The 18,082-nt window shown below is 43.6% G+C and overlaps 3 protein-coding genes across 3 annotated transcripts in view; 1 reads left to right on the forward strand and 2 right to left on the reverse strand.

Annotated features, from left to right (window-relative positions):
• The window catches only part of LOC311043753 (mediator of RNA polymerase II transcription subunit 27-like), a 17,580-nt gene extending 421 nt beyond the window's left edge, over positions 1 to 17,159 (forward strand). The window contains exons 2-7 of the mRNA XM_084055111.1: positions 8,461 to 8,591; positions 9,771 to 9,831; positions 10,393 to 10,500; positions 12,086 to 12,127; positions 12,367 to 12,444; positions 16,864 to 17,159. Of these exons, the coding sequence (XP_083911237.1) occupies positions 8,530 to 8,591; positions 9,771 to 9,831; positions 10,393 to 10,500; positions 12,086 to 12,127; positions 12,367 to 12,444; positions 16,864 to 16,998 (486 nt within the window). The 5' untranslated portion in view covers positions 8,461 to 8,529 and the 3' untranslated portion in view covers positions 16,999 to 17,159. The remainder of the gene's footprint in view (positions 1 to 8,460; positions 8,592 to 9,770; positions 9,832 to 10,392; positions 10,501 to 12,085; positions 12,128 to 12,366; positions 12,445 to 16,863) is intronic.
• Positions 1 to 18,082, reverse strand: part of LOC311043227 (HLA class II histocompatibility antigen, DQ beta 1 chain-like) — a gene marked incomplete at its 3' end in the record, with an annotated part of 165,661 nt that overhangs the window by 127,909 nt on the left and 19,670 nt on the right. The gene's annotated exons all lie outside the window — the stretch shown is intronic.
• LOC311044503 (uncharacterized protein) overlaps positions 1 to 18,082 on the reverse strand; it is a 253,501-nt gene that overhangs the window by 100,616 nt on the left and 134,803 nt on the right. The window lies entirely within an intron of this gene.

An 18,082-nucleotide genomic window follows, 5' to 3' on the forward strand; every position in this document is an offset into this window, starting at 1 on the left:
ACAACGCCTCGTGTTGTGAGCTTGTAGATCTGCTATTTTTGGCAAAGAGGTATAGGTGTAGAGGGAAAAAAGAGCAGACTAAGTAAAAACTTTTTTTTTAAAGAAACAATTTAATACAATATAGAGGGGGTCCCTGCTTCATCTCTCTCTCAGCTAGGGGGTCCTTGGCCTGAAAAACGTTGAAGACCCCTGCTATAGAGGACTCTGCTCTTAACCAAACAAAACATGAATGAATTGAAGAGTCAAAAGTGTCACGTTCAGTTTCAGTTTATTTGTATTTATAGTGCAACATCACCCCACAGGGTCTCTGTGCACTTCACTACAGGTCATACAACAAAAACATCATACAAACACAGTAGCAAAGAAACATAGTAAAATGTGCCCGCACGCATGGTCAAACAATTACCATGCAGCAGTGCACGGCTCAAGCAGTGCACAGCTGAAAAAAATTACAGATTTGGCAAAAAAAAAGAAAGGACAATTTGAACAATAGAGCACCGAAGTCTGACGTCATTTACACATCAGAATCAGAATCAGGTTTATTGTTATTAAAAAGTGTGTGAAATTTGTTTTCACAACGTTATTTCCATAGAAAGAAGAGGGGGAGGAAGAAGAAGAAGAGGGGGGGGGGGGGGCAAGTGGGAAGGAGATCAAACAAGAGAACAACAAAAATGTCAAACAAGTTATCTACATATTTACAAAAGTACCTGAGATAAAAATATGACTACGGTGCCTGAGCATAGCGGCAATGTATGTATACTGTGCATGATATACATACTTATGGACGTTAAGGTGCTTAGAGGAAGAAAAATAAAATCCTACCTGGGTCGCGAATTCCCATAGACGTGTTTAATATCTCGTCAAATAAGAACTGTGTTAAAAAAAATAAACGAATGACCCCGGCGTTTTGACTCTTATGGATATGAAGCATCAACTGACGCTGAGAGAACGATAATGTTACTTCCGCCGAATTAGTTACATTTTCCGACAGAAACAGACTGTATCAAATATGAGTGACTGACATATCATAAACGATACAGAGCCTCCCTGATAATATCGCAGAGACAGTTTGTTTATTTATGGACCACAATTCTTATATGAGACGATTCTATGATGACCCAATGTTATTCTCCATAGAGAATCCGCTCGGCTCATAGCTGAAACCAACAGGCTAGCGGCAAACGTTGCCACAAGCAACGGGGCAAAACAACAACAAAGCCATGCTGGAACAAAGAACTTCCGGAGCACCGGAGCTAGCCTAGCCAACGTTGCTACCGAAGCTAGCCTCGACGACAACACCAACGGCTTCACACCAACTCGACTAGGCGAATCAACCCAAATGATCAACCTAAACACCGACGTCGTATCCACCGCAGCCGTCGACGAGGACGCTTGCACCGACCCACAACGGCGATCAACCGGGAGATGCAGCGTAGCCGAGAACGTGGAACCAAGGAGTCACCTAGCTGTTTTCACCGGAGCAGAGACCTTGATGCACCGCTACAAACCTACGGTTCGTTCCAGGGCCAGGGTCCCAGCAGAGACCGTGATGGGACCATTAGCAGAGGCCGTGCTGGGACCTCCGCGCCCCATCCCCCCCCAACCCCCCAACCCTCCCCAATCCCCCAACCCCCCCCAACCCCCACTGCTGGATGCCCACGACGGAACAATGGCTTTGATGGACACTACACCCCCCTCCCCCCCCGAGACTGCTCCTAAACATCTCTCAGTGGATAAACACCTATCCATTGAAAAAATGATCAAATCGTTTGGCGTTGGCTTGCACATGATACATCTTAATGTGAATTCTCTAGCAGGAGACAAGCTAACACAAATCAAGCAGATGTTTTATGATGGTAAGGTTGACATTTTAACTTTCTCTGAAACAAAACTTGATCAAGCGATAACTGATTCTGTGATTGAGATTGAAAACTACAAACTCTTCAGGAAAGATAGGAACAGAAACGGGGGTGGTGTTTGCATGTATGTTCATACTGACAATGTCTGCATCCTTCGGGAAGACCTGATGGATGAAAACATTGAAGCTGTGTGGGTCGAGATCATTTTTAAACATTCCAAACCTGTGCTAGTCGGTACCATATACAGACCTCCTAACCAGACTGATTTCTATGATAGACTTGATGAATGCTTAGCTAAAGTGGACCATGCGGAGACGATTCTTCTTGGTGATTTTAACACTGACATACTCCGCAAGGAAGCGTCAGTGTATAAGTCATTCAAGGCGTGTTGTGATCGGCATTCACTCCACCAGCTGATCACTCAGCCCACAAGGCTGTGTGTTTCCTCTCAAACTACCATAGATCTCATTCTAACAACGGACAAGGAAAAAATCCTAAATAGTGGTGTTTCCACCTGTGGCATATCTGATCACAACATGATCTTCTGCACCAGAAAGAAACGTAAACCTAAGACCGGTTACCACAAAACAGTCACAATCAGAGACCTCAAAAATTATAAGAGTGAGGACTTAGATCACAGACTGGAGGAACAGGATTGGTCCGACGTTCTAAACAGCACACAGGTAGACGAATCCTGGCTTTGTTTCAAAACCAAATTCATTCAAATTTTGGACAGTGTGGCTCCCATGAAAACCATCAGGGTCAAAACCCGCTCGGTACCATGGATGAATTCGGACATCCTTACTGCCATGAAAGTCAGAGACAAAAAGTGTTCTGAGCTTCATAAAAGTAGGATCAAACTAGCCAAATGTTTTAACAAAGGTCTCGAATCCCACGTAGCTAAACTTGAAAAGGAAAAAAACAAGCTAAGAAACAAGGTAAATAGCATGCTCCTGTTAGCAGAAAAAAGCTACCTCGATGACAAGATTGAGGAAAATCAAAAAAAACCACGAGAGCTTTGGAGGCTACTCAAGAACCTCCTAGGCTGCAGCAAAAAATTGAAAACCAGGCTTTCAAACTTAAGCCTCAAGGTGAATGACACTCTCATTTCATCCAAACACGAAGTGAGTAAAATCCTCAACATATTCTTCACGACCGTAGCCTCAGATTTGGTTGAAAAACTTCCTCCACACTCTGGGAGATATGGTGAGGAGTATGTTGTCTCATTTTACGAAAAACAGGGTGTTTGCAAAGATGACTTTAAACTCTCCCCTGTGAAAACAGAAGAGGTGTTTAAAAAATTGAGTGCTCTTCATCAACACAGAGCCACAGGCCTCGACAATATCCCCCCCAAATTTCTAAAAGACTCAGCCGCCTCCATTGCTCCAATCATTACCCACATATTCAACCTCTCCACCACACAGGGACAGGTCCCCAACGACTTCAAAAAAGCAAGGGTGACCCCTCTGTTCAAAAAAGGAAACCAATTAGACCCTGGCAACTACCGCCCTATTTCTATTCTAAGCTCCATCTCGAAAGTCATGGAAAAAATAGTCTATGAACAGGTCGACAAGTATCTTGCCGAGAAAAATCTAATCTACAAATTCCAATCTGGCTTCAGAACAAACCACTCCACTGACACATGCCTTCTCTATTTGAACGACTCTATCAAACAAGAGATTGAAAAGGGCAAATATTGCGGCATGGTCATGCTGGACCTCCAGAAGGCTTTTGACACCGTTAATCACCCGATTATGATCAATAAGCTCAGAGCAATAGGTTTTGATGACACGTCAGTGAACTGGATGAGATCCTACCTGGAAGGGAGGGAGCAAGTGGTGGAAGTAAACGGCACCCAGTCCCCCCCCCTCCCAGTGACTTGTGGTGTTCCCCAAGGAAGTATACTAGGACCCTTACTGTTCCTGATATATGTGAATGACATGTCGTCAGCCTGCGACTGCAACCTGTTCCTGTTCGCAGATGACTCGGCCCTGCTAGTCTCGGACAGGGACAGGCTGCAGGTTGAGAAAACTCTCAGCTCTGAACTCAACAAGATCTGCATCTGGCTCTCCGACAACAAGCTCTCATTACACCTGGGCAAAACGGAATGCATCCTCTTTGGGTCCACTCCTAACCTCAGAAAGGCAGAGAGCTTCACGATCAAAGCGGGTGATGATATCATCAAAAGAAAAAACGAAATTACCTACCTGGGCTCTATCTTGGAGGCTGACCTCTCTGGTGACAAAAATGCTGAAAAAACGATCAAAACGGTCCACAAAAAAACACGCTTTTTGCGGAGTATTGATCGTAAAGTCAGTAAGAAGACTCTGAAGACTCTTGCAGTGGCCCTCATACAAGGTCATTACGATTATGCATGTACTTCATGGTATCACAACACCACCAAGGCCTTAAAAACAAGGCTCCAAACATCCCAAAACAAACTAGTAAGGCTACTTCTTGGCCTCAACTACAAAATCCATCTAACCCCTGATCATTTTGATAAGATTGGATGGCTTAGGGTTGCGGACAGAGTACAGCAACTTGCTATGGGCCTGGTCTTCAAGATATATCACAACATTGGGATCCCCCTGTATTTGTCAAAATACTTCCAAAATGTTAATGATGTCCACAATCACAATACCAGAGGCAGCTCCACAAACCTTGTCCAACCCTTTTTTGGCTCAACAAAGGGAAGTAACTCGTTCTCATGCTATTCATCAAAAATGTGGAACGCCCTACCAAAAGGAGTAAAGGAGTGTAAAACCCTACTCTCTTTCAAAACAGCCCTAAAGATACACCTTCAGGAGGCTGCAATTGGAAAATGGCCCCTGTCTAAGTCCTAACCTAACCTACCCCCCTACCCCCCCCCCCCCTCTCTCCTTCTCCTTTTGTACATATTTCTCACCCTTCATACCAGTAACCTGTAAACTGATTGTATGACATTCTATAGTAGTTGTGTATATCTGTCTGTCTCTTATATGTCATCATGATTTGTGTGCATGGGGAACTCATTTGAAACAAGCTCTGTGCTTTTATGAGTCTTCCAGTTTAGTAGACCTTGTATTGTGAATTTGTACTTCCATGTACTGTTGTTCTCATGTCTTACTAAATAAAGTACATCAATCAATCAACGACCCAGGGGATGAACGAGTGACGTCAGGACTTCTGTACTCTATGTTAAAAAAAACAGGGCAAGGAGAGGTGGCCTCCTGGAATAAAACTAGGGGGAACCATCATGCAGGTAAAAAAATATGTGTTTTTAGCCTATATTTAAAAATGCCCAAAGAGTGGGCATCTCTAACAGCTGTAGGGAGAGCATTCCAGAGACAGGGGGCACCATGTGTGAATGCTCTGCCCCCAACTGTTATATTATTATGTGTTGTGACTGTGACGAAACCAGCATCCTGGGAGCGTAGTGGACGTCCAGGGATATAAGGGTTATTAGACTGGACATGTAGGATGGGGCAAGTCTATTTAAGGTTTTATAGGTCAGGAGTAGTAACTTGAAGTGGGCTCTGGCCTGTATCTGCAGCCAGTGTAGTGCTATGAGTGCTGGTGTGATGTGATCGTATTTCCTTGTTCTGGTTAGTATTCTATAGAGTACAGAAGTCCTGACATCACTCGTTCATCCCCTGGGTTGCGGAAGTCATGGGGCGCGACCCAGGAAGAATGCGTAAATGACGTCAGACTTCAGTGCTCTATAGCTGTTGCATTGTGGATTAGTCTAAGGCCATTTGTTGCTGTTGATGGTAAACCGGAGAAGAGGGCATTACACTAATCTATTCTTGAAGTGATGAAAGCGTGGAGCAGGGTTTCGGCATCGGGAAGAGAGAGTATTGGACACATTGTGTCTATGTTGTGCAGATGGAAGAAGGCAGATGTTGGGATGCTTTTAATACGGTGTGTGAAGGATAGGGATGGGTCAAAAACTACTCCTAAACTTCTGACTGTTGGTTTGTGGGTTATTGAACAGCCATCAAGGTTTAGAGCAGTGGTTTTCAACCTTTTTCATGCCAAGGACCCCTAAATTTGGCCGCGGACCACCATCTGAAAATGTTTTGTTGCCAGGGACCCCCAGAAGCAAAGATTTGAGTTAAAAATGTTTGCTTAAAAAAAAAAAATATATATATATATATATATATATATATATATTCAAACACATGCACAAATTTACAAAATTATTTTTTTAAATAGCCAAAGCTAAGTGGTTAAAATGATTGTACCGCTATGTTAACTAATTTAGCCGGGGACCCCCGCAAGGACCACTGGTGGTCCCCGGACCACTGGTTGAGAACCACTAGTTTAGAGTTGTGTATTGAACAGATGGGTGTGTTTATCTGGGCCGACTAGCAGCTTCTCTGACTTACCAGAGTTCAGGAGCTTATATTCACATGACATGTAGAGATGGACCCATACCATTTTGTTCCTTCTTGACACCGATTCCGATAACTTGCGTATTGATCCATACCGAGTACCGACCCGATACCAGTGTGTAATTTAAACATAATCTAGGACAGTGGCTCTCAAAGTGGTGGGTCCAGGGACCCTCAGGGTTCCTTGAGCTGGGTTCCAAATGGACCCTTACAGGGTCCGTAACGGGTCCATTTGGTCCCATTTGTACACTCAGAGGTATGGGGGTCCCTGACATTTTGAGAAAGTTTGAGAACCATTGATCAAGGAACTGTTATATTTTAACGTACATGTTACTGTACATGCAGTGGTTGTTTTAGTCCACAGCACAAACCCCATGTGTTGGTCACAGAAAATAACCGATCTACAAGCTCTGTAGATGTATTTTTGGTACAGAACAGCAGGGTTCAAAGGTTAAGCATTAGTTGAGTTGAACTGATGTCAACGTCTTCAAACTGGTCTTCAAACTTGCTATGGGCCTGGTCTTTAAGATACACCACAACATTGGGATCCCCCTGTATTTGTCAAAATACTTCCAAAATGTTAATCAAGTCCATGATCATAACACCAGAGGCAGCTCCACAAACCATGTTCAACCCAGATTTGGCACAACAAAGGGAATGAACTCTTTCTCATGCTATTCATCTAAAATGTGGAATGCCCTACCAAAAGGAGTAAAGGAGTGTAAAACCCTACTTACTTTCAAAAATGCCCTAAAGATACACCTTCAGGAGGCTGCAATTCAAAAATGGCCCCTGTCCAAGTCCTAACCTACCCCATGTCCTAACCTAACCTACCCCCCCCCCCCCCCTCTCTTTCTTTTTTGTACATATTTTTCACCCTTCATACTTCATACCAGTAACCTGTAAACTGATTGTATGACATTCTGTATAGTAGTGTGTATATCTGTCTGTCTCTTATATGTCAACATGATTTGTGTGCATGGGGATCTCATCTTAAACAAGCTACGTGCTTAACTGAGCTATCCAGTTTAGTAGACCTTGTATTGCGAATTTGTACTTCCATGTACTGTTATGTACTGCCATGTACTGTTCTCATGTCTTACTAAATAAAGTACATCAATCAATCAAACCAGACACATGTCATACCAAATATGACCACTTGGTGTCACACTTGACTCAGGAATGTAATGAGAGGCATGAATAGGAACCAACAGAGAACCTATTTCTGTCAGTGTGGCTCTGAGTGCCAGAGCCACAATTCATTGTAAAAAAAAAAGTGCTTGTAGATCCGCTATTTTTGAATAGCCAAAGTTTAAAATATGGTTAAAGTGGTTGAAATGAGTGTGACACTGTATTAACACATTTAGCTGGGGACCCCCTGGTACCACCCCAAGGACCTCTGGGGGCCCCCGGACCCCAAGTTGAGAACCAATGTGTTAGGCAGTATCTTATCGGCAGCTTTTCCGATACTGGTATCCAGGGCAGGAGAGATTGACACTAATATAACAAAATATTGGTCATTTGCCAATACATTATTTAGTGAAATAAATGGGTTATATTTCACAGATAGACTATTCTTATACTATATCAAAATAAATAACCTTCAAGTTAAATTCATTATTTCCGTGGACTTAAACATCTTTTTAGACTTAAATATCTTGGCCTTCCTGCCCTGTCATTTGGCCTTTGTGCCCTCAAAAACATTACAACACCAAAGGCCAAGTGGCCTTGCCCCTAAAATGACCAAATTCCAGGCTTGCTGGTATCGTTATCGTAAACGACTCTAATCTCATGAGCAACGTTTCTCCAACAAAGAACAACAGATGGAGCATATGGGCTGTGTCAACATTCTGACATTTTACATGACCATTACCTGTCACACAAATGCGATGAATGATGTAATTGGGTTTTTGTCGTTGAACATAAGTATGTATAAAGATTACATCATCATCTCTGTTTGGCTTTTAGGCTTTGAAGTCGCACAGGTGCAGATATGACAAATAACATAAATGTACAAAGAAAGGACTTTATGCTTAAAAAAAACATGAATAGTGGAAATTTGCCATGCGTTGTGAGCTTGTAGATCTGCTAGTTCTACTATTTTTGAAAATGTTTGAAAAGATTTCAACATGGAAACGATGATGACGATTATGCAAAAATAATGTGATAATTGTGACGGCTCCTAATCAAGCACAGAGGTGAAAGTTTATATTTGAATACATTTCCAGCTCCAGTACCACGCTGGCCTCGCCTCCAGTTTGTTGAACCAGCAGTCACTCAAACGATCGGCCAATCAGATGGGAGCGTCGGCCAAGAGACGTCCCAAAGTCCAGCCCAGTACTCTGGTTCTGCCTCCTCAGTAAGTACAGTACTACTTTATGGATTGATTGAAAGTACAGAGGTACAGTTATACCATGACGTTAAAATGGTCATCCACACAAGTATGTGTATAAATACCTTGTGACTGTTAAGTTATATCACCAGCAAATCTTCAGATAATGATATATTGGGTTCTGAACATTTTTTTCATTTTTTTCATTTTTTTATTATTATAATAATTTTTTTAAACTCGGGATAACTCGTTCTGGCACTGAGAGAGTTAAGTACAACATGAGATAGACAGTATAGAGACTATTATGTGCCATAAAGGATCGGTATTGATCGGAATCTGATCTATTTTGGTGCTGCCTGATCGCGATCGGATCGCAAAGATCTTGATCACAGCACCTCTAATTGGCACTCTGGGTGGCAAACCTGCAGCCGGAAGTTCAATCAGTGTTGCCAGATGTTGCGAGAGAACCGAGCATGCTATGTCTATGGGTGAGGGAGGAGTAGGTTCAGTGAGTGGCTGTAGTGTCTCTGGGGAACATGTAAGGGGTGATGCTATGTCTATGGGTGAGGGGGAGTAGGTTCAGTGAGTGGCTGTAGTGTCTCTGGGGAACATGTAAGGGGTGATGCTATGTCTATGGGTGAGGGGGAGTAGGTTCAGTGAGTGGCTGTAGCGTCTCGGGGGAACATGTAAGGGGTGATGCTATGTCTATGGGTGAGGGGGGAGTAGGTTCAGTGAGTGGCTGTAGCGTCTCTGGGGAACATCTAAGGGGTGGTGCTATGTCTATGGGTGAGGGGGGAGTAGGTTCAGTGAGTGGCTGTAGTGTCTCTGGGGAACATCTAAGGGGTGATGCTATGTCTATGGGTGAGGGGGGAGTAGGTGCAGTGAGTGGCTGTAGTGTCTCTGGGGAACATGTAAGGGGTGGTGCTATGTCTATGGGTGAGGGGGGAGTAGGTGCAGTGAGTGGCTGTAGCCTCTCTGGGGAACATCTAAGGGGTGATGCGGGTCGACAGCTTCTGGTTGCTTTACCTGCCCCTTGGTTTCAGCTAGGCCTCTGCGGTGGCCTTCAGTGTTTCAATTCATCACTTTGATTTAATGACTAAGAATCGTGTGTGTGTGTGTGTGTGTGTGTGTGTGTGTGTGTGTGTGTGTGTGTGTGTGTGTGTGTGTGTGTAGGTATGTGGATGACGTCATCTCTCGTATTGGAAGGATGTTTCCTGACATGACCATCGAACTGTTCAGACCCAACGGAACGTCGGCTGTACTGCTGGTACATACATACACACATACGCACACACACACACACACACACACACACACACACACACACACACACACACACACACACACACACACACACACACACACACACACACACACACACACACACACACACACACACTGATGTTTAAAACTGCTCCTTTTCAGATTTCTCTTTTTTTTTAAATACAATTCTCTTTTGAGATTTTCCAGTTGGCCCTAATGTGTGATTTGGGAACCCACTGGAGCGGTTGGCAAACCCCGCCCCCAGAGAGCTGCTGGAATCCAGAATGTATATTTATCTAATAATTGCTTCTCTGCTGGCTGGCTATACCCAAAGACTTTATACATTGATGGAGATGGCTGTCTTCTGCATCCGTTTGCCAACTGTTGTTGTTAAAATACACTAGTCTGTTAGTTAGGTTATTAGATTGTGTTAGATTGTGTATCTTCCTATATTAACAATCTTTGGTAAGGTGCTGTAAAGTGTTGCTAAGTGTTTCTCTGCCAGGTGACTCTGGGTAAGGTGCTGTAAAGTGTTGTAAAGTGCTGTAAACTGTTTCTCTACCAGGTGACTCTGGGTAAGGTGCTGAAGGCCATCGTTGTGATGAGGTCGTTGTTCATCGACAGAACCATCGTCAGAGGATACAATGAGAACGTTTACTCTGATGACGGAAAGGTACCCGTCTGCCTGCCTGCCTGCCTGCCTGCCTGCCTGCCTGCCTGCCTGCCTGTCTGTCTGTCTGTCTGTCTGTCTGTCTGTCTGTCTGTCTGTCTGCCTGCCTGCCTGCCTGCCTGTCTGTCTGTCTGTCTGTCTGTCTGTCTGTCTGTCTGTCTGTCTGTCTGTCTGTCTGTCTGTCTGTCTGTCTGTCTGTCTGTGTGTCTGCCTGCCTCTCTGTCTGTCTGCCTGCCTCTCTGTCTGTCTGTCTGTCTGTCTGTCTGTCTGTCTGTCTGCCTGCCTGCCTGCCTGTCTGTCTGTCTGCCTGCCTGCCTGCCTGCCTGCCTGCCTCTCTGCCTGTCTGTCTGTCTGTCTGTCTGTCTGTCTGTCTGCCTCTCTGCCTGTCTGTCTGTCTGTCTGTCTGTCTGTCTGTCTGTCTGTCTGCCTATCTGTCTGTCTGCCTGCCTGTCTGTCTGTCTGTCTGTCTGTCTGTCTGTCTGTCTGTCTGTCTGTCTGTAACCATAGCAACTGGCAGATTGTCAGTTTATTTGATCTCCATGGTAACGTGTGTCTGCTATCTCTTGGATCTTGTTTATTTGAATTGGATCTTGTTTATTACTCTCCGCCAGGAGAGTATTGTTATCACTGCGTTTTCACTTTCTAAACATGACACACCGATTGGTCAAGCCTCACGTGACACGTGAAATACTGTGATCTGATTGGCTAGTGACGCCACCGGGCCTATATATACATGGCATCACTCTGACAGTGTCTCCGCCACTGTCAGAGTGAGGTAAGACGGGAACCATGAAATGGCTGCATGGCTGATGCATAATTGGCAGATAGGACAGATAGGACATTTATATAGACAGGAGGGATATGACATAGGACACTTATACAGACAGGAGGGATAGGACACTCACACAGACAGAACGGAAGAGGACACTTACCCAGACAGGTTGGATAGGACACTTACATATACAAGAGGGATAGCGACCTATAAATACATGTGTCACTGTGATAAGCCAGATTCCAATACCGAAAATCCGGCCACTAGCTCACTCCCAGACCTTCGAACCGGAAGTAGTCAAGTAGTCGCGGTCCAATTGTTCCTATCTGTCTTATTGGACAGATAGGACAGATAGGACACTTATATAGACAGGAGGGATATGACACTTACATAGACAGGACGGATAGGACAGGAGGGATAGGACACTTACACAGAATGAACGGAAGAGGACGCTTACCCAGACAGGATGGATAGGACACTTACATATACAAGAGGGATAGCGACCTTCGCGACCTTCGAACCAACACAAGTCTTCTGGCGGAGAGTTGTGCTCCGAGGAGCACTTTTTCTAGTTTGAATTGGATCTTGTTTATTTGATACACTTATTTGTTTTAGCTCTTGCTCATTTGATTTTCCTATGTGTCTCATCTGTTTAAGACAGTAGGTAGCTGATATATTGTACTTTTACCTTAGCTCTAGGTATACTCTTAGTTGCTTGTTTTAGAAGAGAATACACTTCAGACTTCTGGTGATTAGTAGTGTTCTTGCCTGCCTATGTTGAACTTATTGTAATGTGTATGTAATGTCTCTTCTCAGCTTGACATCTGGTCCAAATCTCAACATCTGGTGTTCCAGAAGGTACACACACGCACACGCACACACACACACACACACACACACACACACACACACACACACACACACACACACACACACACACACACACACACACACACACACACACACACACACACACACACACACACACACACACACATTGAAAATCAGATCTACAAGCAGAATAATATAAATGTTTTTGAGGTGAATGGTTCAGAATATGATCATCTCTCAGTGAAATGTGTTTGTGTTGTTGCTAGGTTACGGACCACGCTACCACAGCTCTCCTCCACTACCAGCTGCCCCAGATGCCTGATGTGGTGGTCCGCTCCTTCATGGTGGGTTATCAATACTGTTATCAATACTACTGATGTGGTGGTCCGCTCCTTCATGGTGGGTTATCAATACTGTTATCAATACTACTGATGTGGTGGTCCGCTCCTTCATGGTGGGTTATCAATACTGTTATCAATACTACTGATGTGGTGGTCCGCTCCTTCATGGTGGGTTATCAATACTGTTATCATTACTACTGATGTGGTGGTCCGCTCCTTCATGGTGGGTTATCAATACTGTTATCAATACTACTGATGTGGTGGTCCGCTCCTTCATGGTGGCTTATCAATACTGTTATCAATACTACTGATGTGGTGGTCCGCTCCTTCATGGTGGGTTATCAATACTGTTATCATTACTACTGATGTGGTGGTCCGCTCCTTCATGGTGGGTTATCAATACTGTTATCAATACTACTGATGTGGTGGTCCGCTCCTTCATGGTGGCTTATCAATACTGTTATCAATACTACTGATGTGGTGGTCCGCTCCTTCATGGTGGGTTATCAATACTGTTATCAATACTACTGATGTGGTGGTCCGCTCCTTCATGGTGGGTTATCAATACTGTTATCAATACTACTGATGTGGTGGTCCGCTCCTTCATGGTGGGTTATCAATACTGTTATCAATACTACTGATGTGGTGGTCCGCTCCTTCATGGTGGGTTATCAATACTGTTATCATTACTACTGATGTGGTGGTCCGCTCCTTCATGGTGGGTTATCAATACTGTTATCAATACTACTGATGTGGTGGTCCGCTCCTTCATGGTGGGTTATCAATACTGTTATCAATACTACTGATGTGGTGGTCCGCTCCTTCATGGTGGGTTATCAATACTGTTATCAATACTACTGATGTGGTGGTCCGCTCCTTCATGGTGGGTTATCAATACTGTTATCAATACTACTGATCAGTTATCAATACTACTGATCAGTTATCAGTTATCAATACTACTGATCAGTTATCAATACTACTGATCAGTTATCAATACTACTGATCAGTTATCAATACTACTTAGGGGTGTCACGATACGTCTAATCCACGATTCGATTCGACTTTCGATTTTAAGGTCACGATTTGATTCGATACAATATATTTTTAAAACGTCCTTTTTTTCAGCTTTGAGGCCTATATGATTATTAATTTAGGCTATTGTCTTGATTTGTAAAGAAAAACACGTTTCTCAATAAGTCCCTTTTATTTGAATAATATCAAATGAGAATAAGAAAAAGGGTTTTATGCCCTTACAACAACAACATTGTTGTGAAGCTCTATAACTAAATAAAATCTAAATAAATACAAAGTTGAACATGTAAGAAAAAAGGATCCAAAGACAACTGTTATTTGGCTACATGTTCTTAGACTTCCTAAAATATGTTCACATTGTTTGAACAGGTAAGAGCTTTAACAGACAAGAAATGTGAATAATAAGCTAAGCCATACTATTCACTTTTTATTTTCAAATTCTTCTTCAAGAAGATGAGCATGTTCACATGTTCTGGAGTGAGGGCATTCCTTTGAGCTGTCACAATGTCTCCTGCTGTTGAGAACACTCTCTCACTTCAACACTTGTTGCTTGAACAGCAAGATAATGTTTGGAGAGCTTTGCTAAATGTGGATAAGACTGCTCATTGTCTTTTCACCATTTCAGAGGATTTGACTCTAGAGGGGTGACTTTGACCATCTTGTAGATCTGAATCTCCTCTTCCACAACTTCAGGCCATGGTTTGGGGGCTCCTGCTACTGATGTGGTGGGGGCTGTGCTAAAGAAATTGCCAAACAGTTCACTGAGTGCTGTTTTCTTTGCTGGGGAGGGGCTCCGGATGCAGTCTCTAAACCTTCTGCAGGGCTCTGGCTGGGCTCTTCTCCAGAGGCCTGGGTCAAAGGTCACACAAAACAGATAAAATAAATGAGAGGTCTATGCTTCCCTCCTGAGGCCATTTGTGGTGACATGTTTGGTGTGCTTACTGTGCTATCATGAAATATTAAAATGTTCTTTAAACTAATTACATCTCAGAAGAATTATATCACTTTTAATATTTAACATGACTTTTTATATTGGGTAAATCTTAAGATTTCTTTGTTAAATGAATTGACCACATACCTGTGTTGGATATATACAGTATATATGTATATACATATATATATATACAGTACATACATATATACATACCTGTGTTGGATGCTGTTGCAAGATTTTCTCAGCCAGAGTTTTGAAGATCTCACTCCGAGAGAAGTCATCCAGGTGGGGGAGAGACTTGAACATAGGATCTAGTGCAGTGCTCTGAAGTGTTGGGTCTGAATACCTCTCCTTAAAGTCACCTGCTATAGCAGATGTAATATCCCTCACAGTTGGTGAATCTGTGTCACTGGGTCTCATAGATGTCAGGATTGTGTGTTGGAGGGGAAGAACCATAGATACAGTGGGTTGCTGTTCAGAACTTAGCAAAGTAGTGACTGTTTTCAAGGGCTTCAGTACCTCGACCACCGCCTCCATGACTTTAATCTCTGCATCAGTGAGGGTGATGAGGTCCTTCACATTCTTTTTCACGCTGTCCTCTGTGAGAGCAGCATAAACTGCCACTTGCTGCTCTAAGTAGCGTTCTATCATTTCATAGCTGGAGTTCCACCGTGTCACAACATCTTGAATTAGCTTGTGAGGGGTTTCAAGTTCCTTACAAAGTCCTAGCAACTTTTGTTTGCTATTGAAGACAGCTGCTGCAGTTGTACTGCGGTGGAAAAAAGCAACTATCCTCCTGACTTCTTGCCCAGAATACGGGACATCTGGTTAACTCCTAACCCCTTCTGTGTTGCCAGATTCACTGTGTGTGCAAAACAACCTACATGTGGCGACATTCCAGCCTCTTTTGTGGCATTTACTATGTTTTTGGCATTATCTGTTGTCACAGGGATCTTTGCATTGGGTCTGTCTAATTTCCATTCCACTGCTGCTTTCTTCAGGAAATCAGAGGGGTGGCCATAGCTGAGTGGTTAGTGAGCCCGCCTAGGGAGCCAGAGGCCCTGGTTGCCCCAGGTTCGATTCCAGGCCAGGCCAGCATATGTGTCGATGAAATCATCCCTGAGCAAGACTCTTAACCCCTAATTGCTCACAGGTTCTCATTGGAAACAAGACCGCAAGGACTTTCATGAACGACCTGTTGAAAGGAATTATCCTTTAGACAAATGTTCACTTGTGTGGGCATCATAAATTGGGAGCGTTTGAAGTACTGGGCTTTCGATCTCCCAATTCTCAATGTAGTGAGCTGTTATGGTGATGTAACTCTCTGTTGCTCTGGAGGTCCACCCATCTTTTGTTAAGGCAATTAATTCTGCATGGCTCAGCCCTTCTATCATTTGTGCCTTCACCTTCTCATACAAGGCAGGCAACACTTTTGTGCTCATATGTGATCTGCTTGGCATTTCGTAACGTGGTTCTAGGACACTGATCAAATGATTGAACCCAGTGTTCTCCACCACTGAAAGGGGTCGCATGTCTAATGCTATTAACACCCCAACTGCGCTCGTTATTTGTTGATCGCGGGTCGAAAGATGTGGGAGTTTGGCTCTATAAGAGCCTGGAATTGTTGGCTGTGTCATCCTTTTACCGGCCAGATCAATGTCTTTGTGATGCCTGCGAATATGCATCCCAATATATAACGTGTTGCCTGAGCTGGGATACGGTACACGTGTGGAGCATAATCGACAAACGGTAGCCGTTTTGTTAACAACGCGTCGGGTGCCCTCATAATTCACTGGGAAGCCAAAATATTGCCAGACTTTTGACTTTGACGAAGCGGGAGGGTTTTCCAATTCTTCCGTTTGTGTATCATCATTACCATCGCTGGCTTCAGCAGTGGCCATGGTGAAATGTAAAGTAGTAGTACAGACGCAACGCTACAGCGGTCTCTCTCTCTGTCTCTCCTCCAAACTCCTCTGCGGTGTGCAGTGCACTGTGTGTGGGTTTGTCGTGTCGTCTTTTTTTTCCTCCCCCGACGTAAGCACGCATGCGCGATGCACGGAAAAACACAACAGCAGCTCCAGCATGGCTTCACCCGGACGTGCAATCGGATGTGCGCATGCGCGGGAGTATTTTTTTTTTAATCGCGATACGGCTTTTGATTTCGATACACTGTATCGTACGTCATTTTCGGTTCGATTTCGATACGTATCGAGTATCGTGACACCCCTAATACTACTGATCAGTTATCATTCATTCTGATGTGGTGGTCCGCTCCTTCATGATGGGTTATCAATACTGTTATCAATACTGTTATCAATACAGTTATCAATAGTGCTGATGTGATGATGATGACAGTGTGAGGTGTTGTGAACATGTAGAGAACTTTAACCCATATGTAATATTGTGTATATGTTGTGTATATATTGTGTATATGTTGTGTATATGTTGTGTGTTAGACGTGGCTGAGGTCGTACATCAAGTTGTTCCAGGGCTCCTGTCAGCGCTGTGGGCGTTTCCTTCAGGATGGACTTCCTCCAACATGGAGAGACTTTAGGACCCTGGAGGCTTTCCATGAGACCTGCCGCATGTAGACTGACTGTTTCTTTACTGACTGTTTCTTTACGGACTGTTTCTTTACTGACTGTTTATCTACTGACTGTTTATCTACTGACTGTTTCTTTACTGACTGTTTCTTTACTGACTGTTTCTTTACTGACTGTTTCTTTACTGACTGTTTATCTACTGACTGTTTCTTTACTGACTGGATGACTCACTGGAGACAGACAGACAGACAGACAGACAGACAGACAGACAGACAGACAGACAGTGAAGATCCAATCAATCACCAAATTACTCTGTTGAATTTAGCTCTGTTTTGTTTACATACTTTTTATATGAATAAAGTTTGTTTTGAATGTCAAGCTGATAAAAAGGTTCAAGTGTTTTGTAAGAGAGGAGAGGAGAGGAGGGGAGGGGAGGGCCATTCCAGATCCCCAGCACTTTATCAACGCGGTGCAGACCAAATAATGGGCGTGCGGCGAGATCACAGGCATTTATCAATATATCCTGACTTTGGCTTCAGCCTACGGCCCGTTCAGATCTCACGTCAGGTCTGAGGCTGTTGTTGTCTTTGGCTGAACCTGTTTGTTCCATCCTAGACCTGCAGAGCAGCTTTTTCTGACCGTCTGACAGGCATCTGAACACATGTATCCACTCCTACATGTATATCTAACACACTAATAAATAATCCCTGTGAAAATATAACATTTTATAAACTCATTTAAACAAACTGCTTTAACAGTCATTCAGATAAGATCTGGCTGCATTGTCTATTTGAAAACAGCAGATCTACAAGCTCACAACGCGTCGCATCGCCAGGCGTTGTGAAGCCTACATGACTGCTTTATTTTAGTGTAACTCGAACGCACACTGCTCGGTATGGGGTAAATAAATGAATATACAAACATATTCCATACTGGCGATGTGATTGGTTATCATAATCTGTCATTCATGTAGGCTACTAGCCTACTTACATGAAAGACAGTTTGGCTTGTAAGTAGTTAGGTTCGTGTGTGTGTGTGTGTGTGTGTGTATGTGTGTTTCTTGACAGGCAGCCAGGCGGGCGGGGGAAACCATTTCTTATTGGCTTTCCAATGATTTGTTTGGTCGTATTCT

Source organism: Gymnoscopelus microlampas, assembly GCF_963454915.1.
Source record: "Gymnoscopelus microlampas genome assembly, chromosome: 4".
Lineage (NCBI taxonomy): Eukaryota > Metazoa > Chordata > Actinopteri > Myctophiformes > Myctophidae > Gymnoscopelus > Gymnoscopelus microlampas.